General features: G+C 65.3%; 1 protein-coding gene across 1 annotated transcript; it reads left to right on the top strand.

The window, feature by feature from the left end:
- The first annotated feature begins 1,355 nt into the window (after positions 1 to 1,355).
- LOC117646388 (zinc finger protein 629-like) lies at positions 1,356 to 17,494 on the top strand. Its single transcript, XM_034387280.1, has 8 exons — positions 1,356 to 1,961; positions 6,209 to 6,347; positions 6,423 to 6,578; positions 6,693 to 7,148; positions 7,227 to 7,396; positions 12,805 to 12,970; positions 15,125 to 15,208; positions 15,834 to 17,494. The coding sequence occupies exons 1-8, from the start codon at positions 1,701 to 1,703 to the stop codon at positions 16,025 to 16,027; spliced, it is 1,626 nt and encodes a 541-aa protein (XP_034243171.1). The 5' UTR covers positions 1,356 to 1,700; the 3' UTR covers positions 16,028 to 17,494.
- Positions 17,495 to 24,285: the final 6,791 nt, after the last annotated feature.

Raw genomic sequence — 24,285 nt, 5'->3', positions numbered from 1 at the left:
CTGCCTGCCTGCCTGCCCGCCTGCCCGCCTGCCTGCCTGCCCGCCAGAGCTGCTCCAGGCTGGCGGCCTGGAGTCCTCGAGTCCCCAGCGCTGTTTAAACGCACAGCATACGCCACCAGCTTTTCTTATTCAAGGCTAATCCGACTGGACTCTAGCGTCGTCGCCGCTGCCGCTCCAGCGCGAGGCGAAACCTGCCTCGCTGGACCGAGAGAGCCGAGAGGGCCGGTAGGGCCGGCCGCCGACTGGAGCGGCGGTCTGGAGGCAAAGGATCCGTCACGGCGAACAATGCGCAGTGGCGGACAGCCTTTCCATGGGCGCTCCCGAGATTTGCGACTTCCTCGCTGAAAAAGGAGAGTAAAAAGTTGAGAATCGCATATTGTTTGGTGCGGGGCCTGCGGGGCCTGCGGGGCGGGGCTTTGTCTCTGCGCGCCCTTCGTCGTGCCGCGGGGGGGGGGGGGGGGGGGGGGCGTCGAGGCAGGTCACTTTGTTTCCGAGATGCACGGGCTGCCCGGCGACGCTCGGCTTGCGTTAAGGTCTCCGCGCGGCCCGGCGGCCCTGGAGCGCCCGGAGGGTAGGCACCCCGCCGCGGCGCTGTGCGTTACGGGACGGGCCGCGCGCGTAGGCAAGGCGCTCCGAGGCACGCCGGGCTAGACGACTCGCGGTTCAAGGTTCACCCCGCGCTCCACTGTGTGACGGGAGCAGACCGGAGGCGACCGGAGCAGACCAGAGGCGTCGATACAATCTCCCCCGCTGCAGCCCCGCCTGTCACGCCCGTCGGCGGCGCAGACTCGCGGGCCGCGGACCGGGTCGGTTCTCTGTCAAGTTCAAGAGGCAAACGAACGACTGATGGCTGCGGGGCGGGGCGGGGCGCGTCGATCACGGCGCTGCAGAACGCCCTGAATGAGTGACTGCATGAATGGCTCCAGGGCGGCCTGGAGGGCGAGCCTGCAGCACAGGTGCAGCGCCGCCACGCCGCTCCTCGCCGGGCCGCCATTGGCCGAGGAGCGCGCAGGCCCCGCCCACCGCTTCCTCCTCGTCTTCCTCGGCGCCTCTCATCCTCGTCTCCGCTTCCCTCCTTCCTTCTGCCGCGACCGCCGTCCGGAGCCGAGCACACCGCAGCCGAGCGCAGCCGGAGCGCGCGGAGCCGAGCCGGGGCCACGGCGGCGGCAGCAGGTAGCCCCGGCCGGTGCGAGCGGCGCGGAGCGACAAGGACGCCGTGATGCAGGCGCACGGCGGAGCGAGCGGGACGGCGATAATGACGGCCCCGCTTATTACGGTGGTGGGGAGAATGGGAGCGGACAGAAGAACAAAACAACTTGTAGCTTCTTGAAGATCACACGTCGGGAGGCGAGCGGTGGAGCGGCGGAGCGGCGCAGGGGAGGGGGCCGTGGCGTGCTGGCTGTGCTGGCTCGAGGAGCTCGAGGAGCGAGGAGGAAGAACCCGGCCGGCCCCGGCAGTTGTCAAGGAGCTTCAGAAGGCTACGGAACGGAGCGGACGGCCTAGGCGCAGCGCAGTGCAGCCCAGTGCACCCAGTGCATCGCGGTGCAAGGTCACGACCAAGGACAGTGCGACAGTGCCGCGAGTGTGTGACCAAGTGTGTGACAGTGCAACAGTGTGACAGTTATGGCCAGTGCCTAGCGCCTGCGCCTCGCTCTTCTACTTCTTGGCTTCCTCCGCGCGTCCTGCACCCCGCCGTCGCCATGGAGACGTGCGTGCTCATCCCCCAGGAGTTCTCCCTGGTGCTGTCCTCGCCGCCGGGCTCCCCCCGGGACGACCGGCTGGACGCCCTGGACGGCGTGTACCTCAAGAACCACAACAACAACGACGTGCTCAAGGGCCACCGCGAGCCTGTGTCCGTGTGGACCAACGCCCGGATCCCCCAGGGCACCGTCGTCTACCCCTTCCAGGGCACCGTCCGCCTGGACACCCTGGCCGTCTACTCCCAGCTGCACGACGCCGACGTGAGTAGCACGCGCCGCTCTGGATCGGCACGCCAAGGATGTTGTTGTTGTTTGGCCGAGTGTGTTGGTGGAAGCGATCGTGTCCCACGTGAATAATGCTTTTCGAGCAATCCCCTCCGCATTTCTGCTGATGGACGTGCCGATTACGTCTGTCACTGGTCCGGCTTGAGCGAGGCGCCGCCAAGCCGCGCTCCGGCTAGAATTCTTTTTATTTTATCTCTTTTTTGTCGAGAATGATTCGCATCAAGCCGGTGGGCTGGACGTGCGGGGGCCGGCGGCGTGTCAGGTGCGCCGAGCCGAGCGTGCACGCGGCATCTTGCCAACGGCGCCGTGCTGCAGGCCGGCCCGTCACTCCGATCTTCGATCCCGCCCATAATCCATAGCGCGTCGCGGCGTCGCGGGCGATATGGCAGCGGTCCGCTGCTGAATATGCACGGCGCCGTACCGGTGCCGCGGCATGCCGGTGACGTCGACGGCGAGGGGCGTCGTCGTCGGCCACCCTCCCGGTGCGTGCGGCAGGCCCGGCCAAGGCGCGGCAGGTGCAGCCGCTCCTCGTTGCCGAGGCGGCTGCCCCGCCATTTGCATTAACGAGGCTGATATTGTCATTACCCCGGTAACGAGCCTCAGCCTCGGCCAGCACGGCATGACGGCCGCGGCCGTGTACTTGCGGCGCTGAGGCTCCCGAGGCTCTAGAGGGGCGCGCCGAGGTCTAGGTCTGGGGCGGTGGAGGGGCGGCCGGCCGGCGGGGACACGCCGCGCGCAGTCCGTGCCCAGCGCCGCGATTCGAACCCGCGACACTGCAACAGGTGTGCCTTGCTTCGCCTCGCCTTCGCGCCTCGCACGCGTTGGCCGTGCCGTGCCGTGCCGTGCCGTGCGCCTCCCCTCGTGCCGCGCTGCCGCGCTCGGCGGCGCGTGAAAGCGACCTGTTGACGCTCCGACGCGTGCCGTGCCGTGCCGTGCCGTACTGCGGGGGTGCGGCGTGTTTACACCGGCCGCGGCGCGTGACGCGTGCCTTACCGGTGCAGCCAGGCGTGTCGTGTCAAACACGGCGGTGCGTGCGAGCTTGCAGGCCTGCAGTCACGATGCGGGCGCAGAGGGGGAAAGGGCCATTTAGGGTTCAAGTAGCCCTGTCCGATTTTTTCCCTCTTTTTTCTCTCTCGCCCCCCTCGACTCATTCAGAACGCCGTGCACATCTGGGTGCACATTTGCATACGGTTCATTGATTTCAGGGCCCCGATCCCCGGTACGGCACGCGAGCACGGCCCGACGGGCACGCAGCGCGGCGCAGCGCGGTGCACGCGCCTTGGGCCCTCCATTACCGTGAGCCGACGTCTCACTCGGCGAGGCCCAGGCCCAGGGGTGGTTGTCATGACGACCGGAGCCCCGCATCCTCTCTCTCCCTCGCACGCACAGCCACTGTGCTTTCTCCGCCGCGTTCCCATGCACCACCAGTATACCGCCAGCGCGTCCTGGACTCGGCCGTCGACGCGACCCCGCGCTGCAGCGCCGCACCACGCGGAGCACTTGGTGTTTGTCGTGTGGCGTGGCCGCGTGGCCGCGTGGCCGGCGTGGCGGTAACGGGTCTGACACCGGAGCCGCTCTGCTGCGGCACTGCACGCTCATTAGATATCGCTTTGAGGCGCTGCAGCCTCTGTCTCTCTCGCTCCCCTAGGCAGCGAGGGAGATGGAGCACTGCGTGCCTGCGTGGCGTGTGCAGTGCAGTGCGGTGCAGTGCGGCGTGCAATATGGAGCAGGATGTGGGACAGGTGCTGCTGCCCCCTGCGGCCGATCGGCCGATCACCGGTACCGCCTAGTACTGCCAGTGCAGTGCACCACGCCGCACAGTGGGCCAGAAGACCGGTGGAGGCGGACAACTCTAGACGCGGTTTGAGCGCCAGAGTCGCTAAATGGGACTCGAACCGAACGTGTGACCCGACCAATGGCTTGCTCTCCATCACTCGTTCGGTTCGAGTCCTGTTTAGCGACTCTGGAGCTCAAAACGCGTCTAGAGTTTCGGCCGCCTCCACCGGTCTTCTGGCCCACTGTGCGGCGTGCCGTGCAGCGCGCGGAAGGAAAGGAACTCTCTTTTCGCAGTGGCGCGCACTTGACTTCATTGCGACGTGCCGGCGATTTGACGTGCTCCACTGCGAGCGAGCGAACGAGAGAGAGAGAGAGAGAGAGAGAGAGAGAGAGAGAGAGAGAGAGAGAGAGAGAGAGAGAGAGAGAGAGACGGCCGCTGATTGGTGTGTGATACCAATGATTGCCGCGGTGCGTCGGACGCCCCTGCCCTCCCCCTCCCCCCTCTCAATATCGCCCCGCTGGCCGCAATGGGACGTGATAATTTACAGATGATTTGTGGTGCGACTGAATGGGCCGGAGTAACACTGCTGCTGCCCTGCTACGGGCATTTGCATCGCGTTGCTCGCTCTCTCTCTCTCTCTCTCTTTCTCTCTCCCTCCCCCTTTCCCTCTTCTTCCCGTCTGGCAAATGCGCCTCTCCAAACCCATGCCAGCTCGGCTCTCTCTGCCTCTACCCCCCGGGCTCTGTTTGCAAACAGCGCGGCTGCTGTGCACACGGACAGACAGACAGACAGACAGACAGACAGACAGACGGACAGACAGACAGACAGACAGACAGACAGACAGACAGACAGACAGACAGACAGACAGACAGACAGACAGACAGACAGACAGACAGACGGACGGACAGACAGGCAGAGCGAACGACGCGCGCCGTCTAGTCATTGAGACCAGCACTTCTGGGATACGTCGCTCGCATTCCTGGAAATCCTGTCCACCGCGTCCATGCGAGCTGGCGGCCTGGCGGCCAGCCGGACTCGAACCCGCGCCAAAATGAGCAACGCCCCGGAGTCTGGTCGTTCCGGAGTCGTCTTCGGAGTGTACGGCGAGTTACAAGTCCGCGCACCGGGGCACTGCGGCAGGCTGCCTGCCACGGCGCTGCACTAAAGACTTGTGTGGCGATAAGCTGCGCGAACTGCAGCAGGATATGCGGCGTGCCGATCTACTGGAGCAGAACCTGAACTTGGGCGCTGCCGCGCGCCTCCCCGCCACGCCCCGCCCCGTCCCGCCACGCCCAGCGGCGGTATGCACACGAGCTATGCACGCCTACGGGGCCGACGGGTCGATGCAGCGGCAGCACTCTCGTTCCAGCAGCGTGCGGCCAGGCCGCGCCAGGCCCCGGCAGGCACCGGCAGCGCGGACGCGAACGCTTTGGCCATCGACTTTACATCAGAGCCGGGACGGCGACGGCGACGGCGGAGAGTACGTTCGGGGTGCTCGGCGAGTGGTGCGGAGAGTCCAAGGCCAAGGGAGTCCGTTGGCCGCCATCTGCCTCGGCGCGTCTGCCGCGTGTTACCATTAGCGCGGCCAGCCCGACCAGGGCGGCGTTTTGACTGACGGCCGCCTCGCTCGGCACCGGGACGCACCCGAACGGACGCGCCCACCTGACGCAATCTGTTCCACCGCGCGCCGCCGCGCCGCCGCGCACTGCTGCCCGTCTGCTCCACCCCTTGATGCCCCCCTTCGAGCAGCAGTGCCGGCCGAGTGAAAGAAGGGCCCAAGGGGCGACCCCCTGCCGAGAGTAGGCAGCCTGCGCCCCGCCGCCCTGCGCCTGCCTGCGTCTGCGGCGCGCTCCGTCCCACCCGCCGCCGGCCCGGCCCCGTCTCCCTCGCACTCGATTCAATGAATGAACGGACCATGTTGCGCGGTTATCACGCCGGGGGAGGGGGAGGGGAGGGCTGCTGATTTATCGGGCCTGGAACAGGTGCCGGATGAGGCAAAGGACCCTCGACGGCCCTTACCGTCCCGGGCCCTACCTCCCCGCCGCTATGTAAGCGCTCTGTGTGTGTGTGTGTGTGTGTGTGTGAGTGCTGCGCGAATCAAAAGGGGGAGTGGCGACGCTGCGGATAACGAGCGAGCGGCGTAGGAGCAGGTGCACGAAAGAAATTGATGTGGAGTCCGAGCCGTCGGCGGGGCGGGGCGGCAGGGGTCTAGTCCAGCGGGGCGGGGCGGGGCGGGGCAGGGCAGGGCGGGGCGGGGCGGGGTCGAGGCTGCTCGCGCACCGCCGGGGTCGCCGGCCAGACTGGGATTATCAAGTCGTAAACTGATTTCCACCCCATTCGCGGTTCGTTGGTTGTTCCGGTCGATTCTATTAAATTATTTCGCAGTGATGTCGGTCTCTCCCTCTATTTTTTTGCGGCCCGCGCTGACCCTGTGTTTGTGTTGCAGGTGCGGCACAGGTTCGGCTGCTACGACGAGATCACCGAGTCGAACCGCAGGAAGGTGCGCCACTGCAACTGGGTGCGCTTCCTGAGGACCGTGACCTCGTACACGCCCGAGGTCAACCTCATCGGCACCAAAGTCAAGGGTGAGTGCAAATTCAAATTAAAATCTTTTGACGATGAGTTTGACCTTGTGGCTAACTTGACGCGCGTCTTTGCAGGTGAGCCCGTCTACGAGGTGGTGCGGCCCGTCCCCGCGCACACCGAGCTGGTGGCGTTCCTGCTGCCGGAGACCTCCGAGGACCTGCTGCTGCTGCCGGCCGTGCACTTCCTCCGCAACACCCTGTACCGCCGCACCATGGACGCCATCCTGGAAGGTGAGTGGCTGTGCCGCCGCGCCGCGCACTCGTGGCGCCCCGCGTGCAAGTCTCCAGGCTGACGCCGACGCCACGCTGACGCCTTGCTGACGGCCTCCTCGTCCTGCTCCGCAGAGTCCCCGCTGGACCTGTCCATGGCCCTGCTGTCTCGATCCCACGGCGCGGTGCAGCCCGCCGGCTCACCCTCCAGCAGCGCGTCCGGCGGCGAGCACCCCGACGAGCACAAGTCCGTGTCGGGCGAGTCGCTGTCGTCGTGCCTGTCCACGTCCTCGGCGGCGTCCTCGGCGTCGTCCTCGTCCTCCGAGGACCTGCTGCTGCTGCCGGACAGCCTGGCCGCGGACGCCGCCACGCTCATGCTGCCGGCCTCGGCGCGGCCGCCCCGCATCACGGCGTCGCGGCCGCCGCGGCCCGACGCGGCGTCGTCGCCGACCAGCCTCGGCCTCAGCATCGGCCGGCGGGGCAGCGGCACCCGGGTGGGCCGCGGCGAGCGGACGCTGCTGCCGTGCGAGGTGTGCGGCAAGAGCTTCGACCGGCCGTCCCTCCTCAAGAGGCACATGCGAACCCACACTGGTACGAATACCCTGCACCTCCGCGTCAACCTCACCCTCCGCGCGAATCTGGATGCTAATCTGAACGTTAATCCCCCAGGCGAGAAGCCGCACGTCTGCTCGGTGTGCTCCAAGGGGTTCTCCACGTCCTCGTCGCTCAACACCCACCGCCGCATCCACTCGGGCGAGAAGCCGCACCAGTGCCCCGTGTGCGGCAAGAGGTTCACGGCGTCCTCCAACCTGTACTACCACCGCATGACGCACGTCAAGGTAAGCCCTGGACCTGGAAGAGCCTGGCAGCCTCCACTGGCTGCTTCCCGGCGTCAACCGGACCGACAGGACGGGCAGGACAGGACGGCAGGGGTGTCATGAGCGCGCTCTGTCACGGCCGTCAGCCGCCGAGTCGCTCCGGCCGGTCCGAGTGGCGGGCCATGGTCCAATGGCGGGCCGCGGCCGCACCTGCCAGTGTAGTGCCGCCGCGGTGGCCGCCGCGTTTGTCAACCCGGGCAGCTTATTTAAGTCTCGTTTTCCGGAGATAATTTAATGGCGTCGTCTCGAGGCCTCGCGGCGGTGGCGGTGGCGGTCGAGGCCGCCGTCGTCGTCCAGGTGCGCGGTGCACGTGGAGCATCTGCCCGGCGCGGCGCGTGCCCCGGCCGCGTACGGCACGGCTATCGGCCGGGACATCAGGTGCACGAGGGTGGCCGTCTCTATCTCTCTCGCACTGCCGCCGGGGCTTTGCGCCGGGGTGCGGGAGAGACGGAGCGACGGACTCGGGGTGGGCCCTGGGCGATATGGAACGAGGGCAGGGAGTGCACTCGACGGCCGGGAACCGGCGCGGCCAATTACCAAGTCGATCTGACTGGAGGCGCTGGAAGGGCGAGGCGGCGAGGGCGCTCCGCCGCGTGCCACATGTCGTCGTGCTGCCGCGCCTTTCCCGCCCTGCCCTTCGCCCTGCACCGCGCCCTCGTTGACATCCTCGCCGATTCGCGACCCGCGTTCTGAAAGTCCGCCGCCGCGCTCGGGCGGCCGCACACTCTAGGAGGTACGACGGGCGCCGCGACGCAGCACGCAGGTCCGGGAAGGCATTAAGTCATTATTCGACGCAGTTCCGGCCGCTGTCCCTTCGCCAGGTTCAGCTTTTTCGTTTCCGGCGGCATCTCCGGTGGCGCTCGGTTATGGATCCGTTTCGTCTCGGATTAGGGCGCAGGATGCCGGGATGCCGGAGGATGCGGGGGCGGTGCGTGTTTGTTTTCCGGGGGAGTCATCCCGGAGGACACCCCGACGAATCGGGGGGACGAGCAAATCGACCTCACGCCCGCCGGAGCCCGCCGGAGCCTGGGAACCCCTTCTTCATGTCGAGCAGAGCCAGCAGGGCCAGCAGGACGGGGGTGCGGTGGGCGGGGCCCGCAGTGCCATAACTTTGCGTGCGGGGGCGGGGCGGGGCGGGCCGCGTGTGTGGCTCGCGGGGCCCCCACCCGGCCCCCACCCAGCCGGTACGGTAGCGCGTTCCCACGGGCAGGCAGACGGGCGGCCAGGTCGCGGCCCAGTGCACATAGCCGCGCACAGACTGCACACCTGGCAGTCCGAGCTCGTCCAGGCCCGTCCAGGCACCACGCACCGTCTTGAAGGCCTCCTCGGGACCCTCAAGACGTCATGGTCGGCGCGTAGGGGCGCCGGAACAACAACAACATCGCGATCCCTATCGTGTTAGGCCGCGAGAGTTACCGGAGCGCAGCGCGCCGGAATTGGGGAAGGTTTTGTCATGGGAATGCACTCACGGCGCGCAGCACGCAGAGCGCAGTGCACCGCACCGAGGAGGGAGACGCACCCCTGGGAAGCTCCGCGTCCACGCCGCCCCCGCCGAACCCCGAGGGCGATCTGGGTCAATCCTAGCCACTCTCGCTATCGGCGTGGTGGCGGGGCACAGTGGGCCAGAAGACCAGTGGAGGCGGACAAAACTCTAGACGCGCTTTGAACTCCAAAGTCGCTAAATGGGACTCGAACCGAACGAGTGACCTCACCAATGGGTTCCTCGTTCGGAGAGCAATCCATTGGTGGGGTCACACGTCCGGTTCGAGTCCCATTTAGCGACTCTGGCCTCAAGACGCGTCTAGAGTTCTGTCCGCCTCCATCGGCTTTCTGGCCCACTGTGCGGGGCCTTCGTCAGTCCGGGCCTAATGGATCACACGCAGTGTCACCGCGCCGCCCCGCCGGCCCCACACTGTAGGCCCTGCACTGCCCCTGCAGGCGGCCCCTTTGAATGGCCGGGTCGCTCTCGCCGCTCTGTCTCTCTCGACCTGTACGCAACGCCCCAGGAGTGCGAGAGAGACAGAGAGAGTCGGTCCGCCGGGCGCAGCGCAGCGGCCACGCAGGACGGACGATAATTATCGGGGGGAAACATCGGTACAGTATCGGCAGCAACAACGGGAGCAGGGAGCAGGCTCAACAGCGCCTTCGTCGCTGCGTCTCTCTCGCACTCGGGGGGGCGCGCCGCGGGGCTGCGAGAGAGACGGAGGCGCTGCTCGGAGTGAGACTGCAGGGAGCGGTAGCGGCGGGGGCCCGGCCGGCCGGCGGGGCTGCAGTGGCCGGCCGGCCGCAGTGGCCACGGACGCAGTGCGGCAGAGCGGCGGAGCGGGCAAGGTAGATCACCGATAAAACAGGGATTGGCCTCGGCCAGTAGTTATAACGCAGTACCGGTACCACGAGGCACGGGGGCATGTGCGTGCGTGTGTGTGTGTGTGTGTGTGTGTGCGCGCGCGCGTGTGTGTCTGTATGTGTGTGTGTGGAAGAGAGTGGGCCTCGATCATCTCGATTCGTATAACGAAACAAAAAAAAAATACAAGGAGATAATAATTTATGAAATATAATAAAAAAAACGGGAGCGAGAGAGCACCCCACGGAGCCCACACAAGGCCCCACGGGCCCACACCGAGCCGGGCCCGCTCGGCCCCCTCGGCCGCTCCGGGCGCAACGTGACGCCCAGATTGAAAGCTCAGCGCCACGGGGGGGTGGGGGGAGGGGAGGTCCAGTTTTTGTCCAGCAGGAGAGGGGAAGGGTGGGGGGAGGTCGCGCCCGTAAGGCCTTCGTATCGCGCAAAGGCGCCCCGGGTTCGAGTACCGGCTCCGCCGAGCTCCGCAGATCCGTGCTGTGTGTGTTCGGTTTGGTTTTTTTTTCGCGCTACGTGTTTTCTGACTTTCTCCAAGTGCTGGTAGTGGTCGTAGTGCGTGCAGTATCTGAACGTGCAATCCCGCTCGCTCAAAAGGGGGGAAAAAAACTTTTAAAAAAAATGGGAACATGGTCCGGCAGACGTGCGGGTCGAGTCGGGCGGCCGCCCTCTGACCCCGCGGCCCGCGGTGGCCGCCGCTTGGCGCTCGGCGCTGGGCTGCATACCGCACGCTTGGTGGCGGCCGGACTGCCGGACTGCCCGGACCGACCGCTTTGCTTGTGAGAACAAACCGCCTTATGTCCCTTCTCCTTCTCCGCACCTCTCTCACCAGTCGTCGATCATGTCTCACGCGTGCGTGCGTGTGTGTTGTTAGTCTGTGTGTGTGTGTGTGTGTGTGTGTGTGTGTGTGTGTGTGTGTGTGTGTGTGTGTGTGTGTGTGTGTCCGTGGCGCATAACTTTTCCTCCTTTTTTTTAATGGAGTCATTTATTTGGTCGATTCCGATTGTGGAAGGGGTGCGGTATGGATGGGGCGCGTCCTTCCTGCTGACCCACTTGGCGGCCGCGGCGGTGGGATTCGAACAGGTGTTTGTGTGAATTGGCTGGGGAGGCCGGGGATGCATGCCGGCAGACCGACGGCAGACCGCAGGCTGCTAGCCCGGACGCGGTCCGCTCGGTCTGCTCCACCTCCGCCGTCTAGGCCGTCTACCACTCAATCCGGAGCCATTAGGAACACTATCCCTCCCGGTCATCATTTTGTTTAATGTATTCCATCTCGTTCGGCCCGTCGGCCCACCTTCCCATTTTCATCTGCTCATTTCCTCGCTTTTCGTCCTCATCTCCGACGCCCGGAGTGCGAGGCGCGCGAGGCCGCCGTCGTCGTGGGCCCCAGTCGCGCGCCCGGCGCGCGAGTGAGAGAGACGGAGAGAGCACCTGCCCCGCCGGTCGAGTGTGCGAGAGAGAGGCATGACACCTGCTGCGCCAGTCGGCCGTCGACTTCGCCGGCTCATCCGCACTCCTTTCTTCGTTGTGATTGGCTGCCGATGACAGCACGCAGGCTGCCATAGCGCTCCCTCCGCGGCGGCGTCGCGATGATGACCGCCAAGCAGGCCGACCAGGCCCAGGCCCTTCATTACGGCGAAACAATCGGTGCATCCGCCGCCACGCCGGCCGCCACGGCGCGCGCCTCCACCGCGACACCGCGGCGTCTCTCTGTCTTTTTGTCATTTCGTCTTGCCGCCGTTTTTGCGGGCATTAGTGGGCCAGCCCGCGACACCGTCACGTTGAATACGATTAGACCGCGCGGACTACTCCCACTTGGTGGCGGCCTGCCGGGCTTTTTGCCCCGCCTCGTCTCTGGGTTTTGGGGCCTTCCGAACCGCCCCGCGCCGCCCTGCGCTGCTGGCTGTGCCCCTGCGGCTACCTCCTCGACGCTCGGCCGGGCCGCGGCCTCCTGCCTGCCGGCCCATTCAAAGAGCAGCATCAGATTGAAAGTAAATGAGAACTCGCTCGACCCCAGACCCAGACCCCGGCCCGCCCGGCCGCCCCGGCGGAAGGCCCCGGCTTCGGCGCGAGAGTAATATAACACATCCGAGGCTCTCATTCACAGAGGAGCGCCGTCCAGCGGGCTGATTTCGAACGGCGCTTCGTCGGTCTGTCTCTCTCGCACCCCTACGCGACGCCCCGAGAGAGAGAGAAGAGAGAGAGAGAGAGAGAGAGAGAGAGGGGGAGAGAGAGAGAGAGAGAGAGAGACAGAGCGGCGAGAGCGCGGCTTAGAATGAGTCCTGCCGGCCGAGTCATCCGGAGAGGTCCTCCGCTTATCAGAGCCAATCCCGCAGTCCGGCCGGCCGGCCAAACGAGTCTAATTTGTCTACGCGGCGACACCTCTCCGGCGGCCAGACGGAGCGACAGAGACAGGTGCCCTCTCCCTCTGCGGACGTTCCCAGAAATTGAGAATAAAACGGCGCGTTGTCTCACCCGGCCCCGCCGCCCCGCCCTCACGTAATTTGCAGTGAGAAAGTACTGCGCACTCACACACGCACGCCGAGCGGCGGCGCGCCTCCTCACTCCGAAAACTGCAGCGAAAAACAAACAGGCCGAGAAACTGCTGCGTAATAACAAAGGGCAGACGAGCGGATAAGGCCCCTCCTTTTACATCCTTTTACAGCACTATTTGCCCTCCTCGGCCACTAATGATAACGCGGAGCCAAGCCTGCATTATTCATATTATCGGGGCGGGGCGGGGCGGGGCGGGGTGCGTGGCGGTGGTCCGCCGGACAGTGGCTCATTTCGGTTCCGAGAAGTTCGAACGCCAATTCGTCCAATTATTGAACATTATTGGTTGAACGGTCTGTGAGGCCGACTCGCTGATGAGTTCCCGGAAGGCGTGGCGGCCGAGGCCCGCGTCGTCGCCCCTCCGGACCGCCGGGCCCATTGACGCCGCCGTCGTGCGTCACGCCGCCACACGCGTGTCTTGCTGCATGTGCTGACCGGCCCCTTTTGATTTCTGTTGCAGGAGAAGCCCCACAAGTGCAGCCTGTGCTCCAAGTCGTTCCCCACGCCCGGCGACCTCAAGTCCCACCAGTTCGTGCACTCGGGCTCCTGGCCCTTCAAGTGCCACATCTGCGCGCGCGGCTTCTCCAAGCTGACCAACCTCAAGAACCACCTGTTCCTGCACACAGGTAAGCGAGCCGTCATAGCGGTGTAGCGGAGTGCAGCGCGGTGCAGCACGGTGCATTGTGGGTCGCGGGTTCCGCACCACTTGGCCGTCAATGGACCGTGGGGGGCGACGGCGACGCGGACCGTGTGTGACTTACCGTTCGGACAATGGCTTATCCCGTGAGAGGATCGGGCCTCGGCGTCGACGAGTGCTCGGCGGCGCGCTCCACGGCGTGCTCCGCGACACCCAGCGCGCGCCGCGCGCCACAGGCCGCGCACTTGGCCGTTGAGACCGCATTACCAGCCCAACGTCTTTCGGAAACGCCACGCGGCTCCTCCACCCTCGCCGCCTCGCCGCCGTTACCAACAACAACAACTAAACGACCGTTGCGGCGTTCCAGCGACAAGGAAACGGGCGAGAGCACCACGCGAGCCGCCCAACGCCTGATCGGCGGGGTGGAGACAGTGGATAACGATCGCGGGGGCGGGGCGGGGCGGGGCGGGGCGGAGCGGGCGCGTGCTACAGGTGCATCGCGGGGTGGGGCGGGGCGGGGGCGGCGAGCAGGTTGTAGCAGGTGCCTCGGAGCGCCAGCTGCGCACCCTTCTTCGCCACCCCGAGCGAGTTTATCATCCACCGACGTCCCCTCCCCTTCCCCTCCCCCTCCCCGAGGCTAATCAACCGGTACGCACCACCCTGTCCCTGCAGCACGCCACGCACGCCAACAACAAGACGGGGAAACGCTCCACTTAAAAAAAAGGCAGAGGGAATAAAAAGGGGCAGACTGTTGTTGGTTCCGACTGAAACGTGTGTTATTGTGAACACGAAAGCCAAAAGTGAGTTCTTTCTGCTGGACATGCAAGCTGCGTGTACACTGCGTGTGCTTCTGGGAACGGGCGGCAGAGGGCGCCCGGAGGCCTGGGGGCCCCATGGGGGCCCGGCGTGCTGCATTGCCATGGCATTGCTGCGCTGCTGCAGCGCACCGATTGACCGGCCCAGCCAAACGTCTTCGGTTCGGCGGGGCAGTCCGGCTGCCGTGCGCCCCGCCCCGTCCCGCCCCGTCCCGCCCCGCCCCGCCCCGCCCCGCCCCGCCCCGCCCCGCCCCGCTTCGTTTACGATTGTTTTCGGGTTTCGGTGCGAGAAGACACCGGGCCGAGGAAAAAGAGCTGCGAGGCCAGGAGAGAACCAGAGAAATGAGATGAGGAAGTTTATGGCAGCGCGCTGCTGGTGTGCCCTGCCCGCCCCGCCCCGCCAGGTTGGGATCATTATGGTCTCGTGGACGGCCAGCACGGCCACCCCGCCCCTCGCCCCGGAGCACCTGCCGTTTTTCCGTATATTATAATACTAAAAGTCGCGCCGAAAACAGTCTGTCAAGAGCTAAAGGCCCAAAGGGCCCAGAGCGGACGGCAGCACGGCCAAAGGGCGGCCACTGCGGGGCAAAATATTGCACTTGGCCGCCGTGCGGAGTGCGGGGCCCTGGCGGCCTTTGCGGCGGGGCGGGGCCGGCGGGGCCCCGTGTGCACGACAGCTTCATTTGGGCCTGGGCGCGGAGGCCGGCGATGTCCTGGTCAGACGGGATCGCTGGCGGGGAGGGGCGGGGCGGGGACCGAGTGAGCCCAGCACGCAGGGCAGGATTTGATACTCGTGGACTCGAGGGCTGGGCGTCGGCGAGGCGTGTGACAACCTCGTCATGACGATGACGAAGATGATGAAGATGATATGGTTCTTCTAAGTGGCCACGGCTGGGCTGCACCTTGGGTGCGCCTTGGGTGCGCAGAGCCGCAGACAGACGTACAGGCCTTGGCGGCCAGGACGCCGGCCCGGACGCCGGCCCGGACGGCACAGCATGGCGGCCGGTTTTCTCACGCCGTTGTCCATTGTGTGAAGTCTAAAGTCCCATTGCCATATCCGCCGGCTGGCCAGCTCCGGCCAGCGGCCCCTGGGCGGTCAGCAGACGTAACGCACACACAGACACACACAGACACACACACACGCGCGCGCGCGCGCCCAGCATGCCCACACACACGCACGGTGCGCCTTGGCCGCGTTGCCAGCTTGGTGCTCCGCGATTGTTAGTTAAGGCAGAGACCCCCGCCATTAAGTTCCCGGTGGCCATACTGCTGCGCATATCGTGCCGCTCGGAACGACGTTTCTAACTGTCCGCTTCTTTCTGCCACAGGTGACAAGCCGCACGCCTGCGAGATCTGCCACAAGAAGTTCGCCCTCGCCTGCAACCTGCGCGCGCACATGAAGACCCACGAAGGTGAGCATCGTGGCCTTGTCGATGTCTTGGACGCGCGAAGCGCCGCGTGTCGAGGGGGAGGAGATTATCCCACGGGTGGGTGGGGGTGGCGAAGCGCCATTGTTGCCTCGCGGGAAAACGGAACACTAACGCGTCGTCGGCGCGTGCGCTGCGAACTGCCAACGCACTGCGAGCACACTGCGAGCGCGGCGCAGCCTTCGGCGCCATCGCGAAATGACGGTGTGCGCTATCGAGTGAGAAGTGGCACTTCCCGGTCTTCTCCGCGGCGCCGTGTCAAGGCCGTCGCCGTGCTCGCGGTGCTCGCAGTGCGCGGGCCGCCGCCAGAGTGCGGCGACACAGAGTCCGAGGCCCGGCGGCCCAGCGGATAATGTATGCGTGGCCGTTAAGGCCGGCCGGGCTGCCGGGCTGGCCGAGCTGGCGGCCACCTGCCCGGGGCGGCGGGGCGGCGGGGCGTTGCCACCGACAGGGCATAGACCACCGCGAGGACGTCCACCTCGGTGGCGTGCGCCGCGGCCGTACTCCCGAGCACGCCGTCGTGGTCGTCGCCAGCCATAACGCTTCGGGAAACGCGCACCGCGCGTCGCTGTCTCGCAGCAGGTGCTGACCGTCGTGCTCTCTGTTGCAGGTGAACCCCACGAGGAGTGCAGCCAGTGCGGCAAGGTGGTGCCCGCCGCGTCCGTGGCGCCCGGCGGCCGCCCCCTCTGCACGCCCTGCTCGCTCGGCGACTCGGCGCTCAGCCCCGCCAAGGACGCCCTCAACTCCGGGGGCGACTCCGGCAGCGAGGAGTCCTGCAGCGCCAGCATGGAGTACCGCGACTAGGACGCCGACGACGCCGACGCCGGCACACCGCGAGGCCGCGAGCGGCGCCTTCGAGACTGACTCGACCCTTTCTGTGATTCTTGTGTATTAATTTATGTTGTTTTTGAGAATAAGTATTGTGTGCGTGTGTGAGTGTGTGTGTGCGCGCGCTTGCGCGTGTGTGCGTGTGTGTGTGTGAGAGAGAGAGAGAGAGAGAGAGAGAGAGAGAGAGAGAGAGAGAGAGAGAGAGAGAGAGAGAGAGAGAGAGGACGGAGACCAGCAGATTCGCTGGAATGTCTATGTGATCCCGCGCCATGCAGAGGTCTTGGCGGTCCGCAGAAAAAAATGGCCGTTCCCGAAAAGGCCTCAAGCTGCGCTGGATTCCTGGAGGGGGTCCTGGGCCGAGCCGCAGAGGCCCGCCACGGCCGAGGGCCCAGGGCGACGAGGGCCCAGGGCGACGAGGGCCCAGGGCGACGGGCCCAGGGCTGCCCCGGCTGCTTCTCGTCACGTTTGCTCAAGATTGTGTAAAGCGCGCTGCGCCAAGCTGCGCCTCCGTGTACAAAGGCATTAACTCTAGGGGAGCTGGGCCTTGCTACGATATTGTGTTCATTTCTTGTTTAATTTCTTTCGCCAGACCTCCCCTGTCGCACTGATGTACAGTAAGGACGCGATTGTAGCTTTAGCGACGTTAGGTCTCTTTTGTACAGTTCAGCACCAAAATCACGCCTCTGACTTACCCGCACAAATTTCTTCCACCTCTATTTATTTCCATGTGTGTATTCGACTTTATTATATATTTTTGTATGCCGAAGATACCAGGGTCTGTGCTTTCGAAAGCAATATGTTGTTTGTTCATTGTATAGCGTCTATTTTTTTATTGTGGGGAGTGCGAAGGACCCTAGCAGAGAGGTCAAGCGCCGGCAAAAGTGTGTTACGAAAACGCCCCTTGTTCGTCATGTAAAAACACAGTGACAAATTGCTGGCCGAATTTGTGCGTTCGCTCGCGTGTTCCGAACGCCAGTCCGGGCGCGGCGGGGTCGCAGTGGACGCGGTCGACGCGGTCCCAGTCCGCGGGGCGCCGCTACAGGTAGCTCGCCGTGAGGCCAGTGAGGCCCGGTGGCCGCGAGGCCCTAAATCAAAACCCTCACATAACAAATTAAGTAGGAAAACATGTAAAATGAGTGGACCGGCCGGCAGGCTCGCTGTAACGAGTGAAATATGATCTCAGAAACTAATGTACCGATTCGGCCGTCCGAAAATGAGTCGGAACTGAAACATTTACGCGTCCCCGCGGCGTGTGCGCGGAGCGCGCGCATTCTTGGCAAGGGCGGCCAGCACTTTGTCACGGATGGCTCTCTCTCTACTACTTCCAGAATCTCAACAACTGTAACCCTCTAGTCACAGCCTAAGTAAAGTAAATATATTGAATCTTCTACAGATATATATTACTGTACATACATGAATTGTAAAATAAATGTTGATGTAATCTCGAAACCGCTGTCGTTGTCCTTGCACCCAGAAAGCTCGTCCCTCACACTGCATCGCACACCTGGACACGCGGACCCAAATGAAAAGGAGGTGGGTGCACATTGGTATCCCCGTGCCGTGTAGTTGAACACGGGCCGAGGCTGTTGAGAGCAAAACAGATTAGCCCCTCGTTCTGAAAGTATATCTAGAGCCAACCAGTTCAGTTAGTTGTGTCCGGGACACCATTTGACGTCCGCCACGGCGCGGCCGCGGCACGCAACAGGTTTCACGCGTTATATGCAGTACCTGGAGCCTGGTGGCTGCGAGCGGCGGGGCGGCGAGGGACAGGTGGCCAAACACTACTGGAACCGGTACACACGCGACGCGGCTGAAACACCGCGAGCTGTCGCCCCGAAAATCACACAGACGGACGACGCCGCGGTGCCAAAACCCGTCTAAAAATAATAAGCCCGCGTTTTGAAGCCGTGAAGAGTGGAGGCCGGCGGTGACCGGGCAGCTCGTCGAGCAGCTCGTCGTGCTCGAGCGCAAAACACGCGGATGGCATGCGACCGCGCCGCCGCCAGTCCGGCCAGCGTCCTGTCCGCTCGTAATATGCATAAACGGTGCGAAAGCAGCGCCTAATGGTATCGGCCTGCTGGTGCGGCCGTGCGGCTGGCCGAGGGCCTCTGGCCGCGCTGCCCGTCGGATGAAATACGGGCGCCGTGTCGCCCGGGGCCCCACCGCCCCACCGGGATGGGCGACGCGGCCCCGGCACGGCCCCGCCGGACGGCCCGGCGTGCGAGCGAGAGCACCGCGATGACGCTGGTGGTGGCGGTGGCCGCGGCCAAGTCGCCAACCCCCGCGAAACCCCCCGGGCCCCGGGCCCCGGCAAGCAGTGCCTGCTCGCGCTGGCTCGCGCTGGCTCGCGCTGGCCGGGCTAACGAGAACGAGCTCGCGGCCTGCTCGAATTTGAGCGCGAGCCAAGCGCCGCCGACCGTTCGCCGCGTTGGGCCGCGACAGGCCGAGACCCTGACCATGGCGACGGGCTCGCCAAGAAACGGCGCGGCGCGGCCGGGACGCGAACCCAAGCCGCGAGCGCGCATACTGCGGCATACTGCCTCCGGAGTTCCGCGCGGCGCGGAGTGCCACCGGAGTGCCTCTGGAATGGGCCTCACTGTATCGTTATCCGGCCGGGCGGCCAGTCTCGCTCCCAACAGTGTCGCTGTCTCTCTCGCACCCGTGCGGCGCGCGCCGCGAGTGCGAGAGAGACGCAGCGACGCGGCTCGGTTCGGAGTGAGCGCGCAGCCGCGCGCAATGCGCATTGATATTTTCCACCTCTTTATGTGTCTATGGCGGAATGCGGGGAGACGGGGCGACGTTCGCAAATGCTGGCCGTGCCTGGCTCGGCCTGGCACTGCGCGGCTCTGCCTGGGTCGCGGCGGCGAGGTGCCGACCGCCTCGTTAGCGGCCGAGCACCGCGACGACGAGGATGGCGACAGGAACCACCAAAGCCAAAGTGCAGACGGTCGGCCATTGCCACCGCCACCGACATCAACAACCACGGCGGCACGGAGGGGCGCGGGGCGCGTCGCATGGCGCGCGGCCGTTGCGCCCCGCCCCGCCCCGCCCCGCCCCGCCCCGCCACAGGCCGCGCTCGTCATGAAAGTTAACAGCAGTCTCGTCCAGGCCGTCCAGGCCGTCCCGGCCTGCCAGTCCGCACCCAGCAGCTCACGGGGGACAAGTGCACGCTACTTATTACTCTATAAATGCGAAATAGAGAAAGCGGGATAAACGCACATCCGCGCGCCGACCGTAAAATGTATGCAGTCGCGTGTTACACTTCTTCCCCTCCCGAGCAGAAAAATAAAATCAAAAATCAAATTCAAGTTTTGTATTTTTGGTGGTTTGAGACCGGCTTTTCTCTGTCGGCCTCAATTCGCAGGATGGGATAGACACCGCCGGCCAACAGAGCGATTTCGCGGAACTAACAGTGCTGCGTCGCTCGTCTGTCTCTCTCGCGCCCCGACGGAAGTACCCCACGAGTGCGAGAGAGACAGGGCGACGAAAGCGCTGTAATAGCTCGGCGGGGCGCGGAGCGTTACTTTATTTTGAAAAGACGCCAAAACGGTCCGCTGCTCCGCGCTGCTCCGCGCTGCACCACGACGCGCTGCGTGCGGTGGAGGCTGGACGGCGCGCCGTGGCGGATGCATGCTCAACCGGTCACATTATATTCCAAATTAAGATAATGACGCCGAAAGTGGCCGTTGATTATCGGCAGGGCTGCGCGGCTGCGGCCTGCTGGTCCGGCCGCTGCCGTGACGCCGTGGACGCGCCCCGTGCCGCGCCGCCGCGCCGCCGTGCTAGCGCTGTCCACCGCGAGGCACCGCGAGGCGCCCCGCAGCCCGTCCCCGTCTCCCTCGCACTCGAGGGCCACCCCGAGGGGTGCGAGGGAGACGGGGAAGGACGCTGCGAGCGCCGTGTGTCGGCAGCGCGGCCAGGGCTTCGAACGCCGCCGTTTTAACAAGCGTGCTGAAATGGGCTTCCTACCGAGCCTGCTGCAGCTTGCTGCCGATTTTCATAATGGCCGCTACCGCCAGGCTCAAGCACTGGTCCATACTGGGTGCTCTGGGTGCGGCGACGTGTCGGCGCGGCCTGCACGGCCTGCACGGCCTGCATGCTTGGCGCTGCTGTTAGTACTCTCATTTCAGGCATTAATTGCGCGCTGGCCTGCGTCCGCCCTCCGTGCCTCACGCGCCTCGTCCTTCGTCCTTCGTCCTTCGTCCTTCGTCCTTCGTCCTTCGTCCTGCGTCCTTCGTCCTGCGTCCTGCGTCCTTCGTCCTGCGTCCTGCGTCCTTCGTCCTGCGTCCTGCGTGCTTTGTCCTTCATCCTGCGTCCTTCGTGTCCTGCGTCCTTCATCCTGCGTCCTGCGTCCTTCTTCCTGCGTCCTTCCTCCAGCGTCCTTCGCGGCGCCGTCCTTACTGGCTGGGACGTCTGCGACGCCGACCGAGAAATACCACGAATCGCCGCGCGCCGTCTGCGGCTAGAGACCGCCGGCCGGCCCCGCCGGCCCGTCTGCCCGTCACTCAGCGCGTGTCAAATTTCATTTTCGGTGAGGCCCACTCGGCCCAGTGCGGTGGCGTCGTCTCCATGGAGTCTGACGTGACGGCGGCGTGCTCGCCTCGCCGCCACTCGCCTCGACCGCGAGCAAATCGAAGTCCCCTGTCAGAGGGATGCGAGAAGATCATATGGTCTAGCCGCTCAAGTTAAAGTTCAAGGGTCCAACCCCTTGGTGGGTATGCAAGCACGCTCACTGGGCATGCTCGGCGGGGCTGCCCGCCAACCGATTTCGAGGGTCAGTCTCATCGCTCTGTCCCTCTCGCACTCATGGGGCGTCCCTTGTAGACGAGATAGAGACAGAGCGACGAAAACGACTCTCGCAATCAGGCTGCCTTCCTTCCCTCTGTCCGGCGGCTGCCGGATCGCCGTCGGATGTGAGCGATCCGGACCGAGCGGGGCAGAGCGGCAGAGCGGCAGAGCACCCCGACAGGCGGAAACTGATTTTGAGGAGGAAAGGGCGGGAAGGGAATCGGCCCGAACAAAAAGCGCAGGCCGTGCTGACTCACTGTAAGGACTCGAGTGCGGCCTGCGGCTGCTTGCGGCGGGGTCGAGACGGGGTCGCTCAGTCTCAGCGCTTTGTGTGGAGTCATGTCTCGGCGGCCCTCCGGCCTCAGGCCCTCGTTGCGGCTGGTTAGGAACCCTTCGTTTCGCGTGCCCAACGAACCGACAGAAATCGTTCTGGCCACAACACCTCGTACAACACTCGACACCAGCCTAGACAGATCATTGGTCGAATCGACGCCGATTCGACTCTACTCCGATTCGAGGGACGATTTCGTCCTCGATTGTGTAAAGCTGGGGACGCCGCTCCGCAAACTTCTGACTTCTGAGTTCCCTTTTGTGAATCTTTACCCACGACGCCGTGCTGCCGGTGCTGCTGGTGTTGGTACTGGTGGTATGCACAAGCCTAACGGCAAAAGCTCCCACAAGGTGAACCTGCAGCGCATTGCAGCGACGGCTGCGAGGTGTCGACAACAACAAAAACAACAACAGCAGCAGATCAATGAGTGAAGTGTTGTGTCATTGCCAGTGCAGGCGCAGAGAGGGGCGGCGTGGGGCGGATGGATGGGCGAGGAAGCGAAGCTGGCCGAGCGGAAGGCGGTGATTACAAGCCTCGGGGAAACACGTGTGGCGCTACTCCTCGCGATATGGATTCTATTGAGTACCTCGCCTCACCCCACCCCGCCTCGCCCCACCCCGCCTCACCCCACCCCGCCTCACCCCACCCCGCCTCACCCCACCCCGCCTCGCCCACCCCGCCTCGCCACGACCGACCCCGCCCACCCTAGTCCCCGCTGAGCACTCACAGTGGGCAAAAAGACCGGTGGAGGCGGCCAAAATTCTAGACGCGTTTTGAGGTCCAGAGTCGCTTAACAGGACTCGAACCGAACGTATGACCCCACCCCTTCCGAGCGCCTACGAAGAAAGGGCGAAGCATTCGTTCCGGCCGTGTGCCGGTGGCTGTGGGGATGGCGGTAGTATGTCGATCGACGCCGATGGAGTTCGGGCCCAGATTTTGGGGGCTCGTTTGTCCGTCATCCTCTGCCAGCAGACTGATTCCGAGAGTCGTTTTCGTCGCTCTGTCTCTCTCGCACCTATACGGAACGCCCCATGAGTGCGAGAGAGACAGAGCAACGAAAAGGGCTCTCGGAATCAGTCTGCGTGGGGACGAGACCGAGACGGGACGGCCGTCGAGGAGGGATGAGGTTCAGGCGACGCACAGTCAGACGGACAGGCAGGCGGACACGCACGCACACACGCAGTGGGCTACTGTTTCTGAGGCGGTGTTGATTCCGCCCTGCATGCACGGCATGCACACGTCCCGGCGTCCTGCACGGCGCGCACCTTGTCCTGCTAATCAGGCGTGGCCAGCCGTAATTAACAGTCTGGGCCCCACAAAGGGCGTGGCGGGGGCAGGGCCGGCAGGGCTGCATCGGCCCGAAGCCCAAAGGCAGGCCCAAAGGCGCGGCGGGGGTCCACGGGCATCATGTCCCATACGGCCCCGGCCCGGAGTGGAGCAGCCCACTCATTCCGAGAGTCGTCGCTCTGTCTCTCTCGCACTCATGGGGCGTCCCGTGTGGGTGCGAGAGAGACAGAGCGACTCTGGGAATCAGTCTGCAGCCGGGCCCGGCCGCGCGAAGGAGCTTCCGACCAACAAAAGGCGGAACGGCCGACAATGCCGGCGCGTTATATAAGAAACAATGCTTAATCCGAAGGCCGGGGGAGGGGGAAGGGGGGGGAATCGAACTGTGATCGATCGGTGCGAGCTGCCGACGAGACGGAGTGACGGAGACGGAGCGCCCGGCCGTCGTGCTGTCTCTCTCCCTCGCGGGCCGCGTCCGTCCGGCGGCCGTCCGGGCGGCACTCCACTACACTGCCCGACCCGCTCGCTCCAATCTTATTATTCAAAGGAAAGCGGCGCTATAATGGCGCGGCCATTAAATCTAGCGCTACGCTACTAAATAAAAGAGATGCAAGCGAGAAATGGTTAAACCGGGTGGCGAGGCCCGGCGAGGCTGCGCAGGACAAGCCGGCCGCGGGACCGGCCGCGTGCATGGGTGGCGATCGGCTGGACGGACGGACGGACGGGCTGACGAACAGTTACCGCGACTTGTCCGCCCGTCGAAGGAAACACCGCGGCTGGTCGGCGCGCCAAAGCCGCGACCACGGCGACCTGGCCGGCGAGAAGAATGGAGGCGGAGCAGTTTGGCGCTGCAGCGCCTCGTCGCTCTGCCTCTGTCGCGCCCTTGCGGGCCTTGCGGGACGCCCCGTGAGTGCGAGAGAGGCAGAGCGACGAAAGCATCACTGTTCGGAGTCGAGCGCTGCTTTCTGCCTTTCACGCCGCGGTTGGCGGTTCCATTCACGCCGCGGACGCTCAAGACCCTCCAGTCGCACGTGCCGAGGCGATCAGCGCCTTCCTGCCTTGCCGCCGCCACGGCGGTGCGGACAACAGCCCGCAGCACGCCGCGGAGACCCTGCCGGGCCTGCCCGAGGAGGCCCTGCCCGAGGAGGCCCTGCCCGAGGAGGCCCTGCCCGAGGAGGCCCTGCCCGAGGAGGCCCTGCCCGAGGAGGCCCTGCCCGAGGAGGCCCTGCCCGAGGAGGCCCTGCCCGAGGAGGCCCTGCCCGAGGAGGCGGCGGGCGTGCTCCGCCTTGCCGCGTTCCCAGGCCAATAAGCTACGCGGTAATCCGCGGCCGGCGGATGAGTGTCAGTCACCCGGCGACACCAACAGCGGGCACTGCACGGCCACGCCGCGGCGGCCGCGGCCCGGCAACAGAATGCGCGCCGTCACCGACCTGAGCCGCGGCGGGACGAGACCGGGGCGAGACGCGCCCCGACAGCGGGCTGCCTCCCGACGGGGCTTTCTTCGCTCTGTCTCTGTCGCACTCACGGGGCGTGCCGTGGGGGCGCGAGAGAGACAGGGCGACGAAGCGCTGTCCGGGGCCAGCCAGCAAGCCCGACAGTGTTAAACGGCGAGTAATGGAGGCTCGTGCCCGCGCCCCGCTGCCTCCCCGGCCCGCCTCGCCTAATCCGACAGCACTGCGGCGACTGCAGCACGCCCTCCCTCCGACCGGGTGCTTGACGCGCTTGACGCGCTTGCCGCCGCGCCGCGTCACAGAGTTGCAGCGTCCGGACGACGCCCGGACGACGCCAGGACGACGCGCCCCACAGCGCGGCGCACCGCGGCCGGAACGAG

Source organism: Thrips palmi, unplaced genomic scaffold (genome assembly GCF_012932325.1).
Source record: "Thrips palmi isolate BJ-2018 unplaced genomic scaffold, TpBJ-2018v1 HiC_scaffold_19, whole genome shotgun sequence".
NCBI classification, from domain to species: Eukaryota; Metazoa; Arthropoda; class Insecta; order Thysanoptera; family Thripidae; genus Thrips; species Thrips palmi.
Note: the sequence above shows the minus strand (reverse complement) of the source record. Positions and strands in the feature narration are given on the sequence as shown.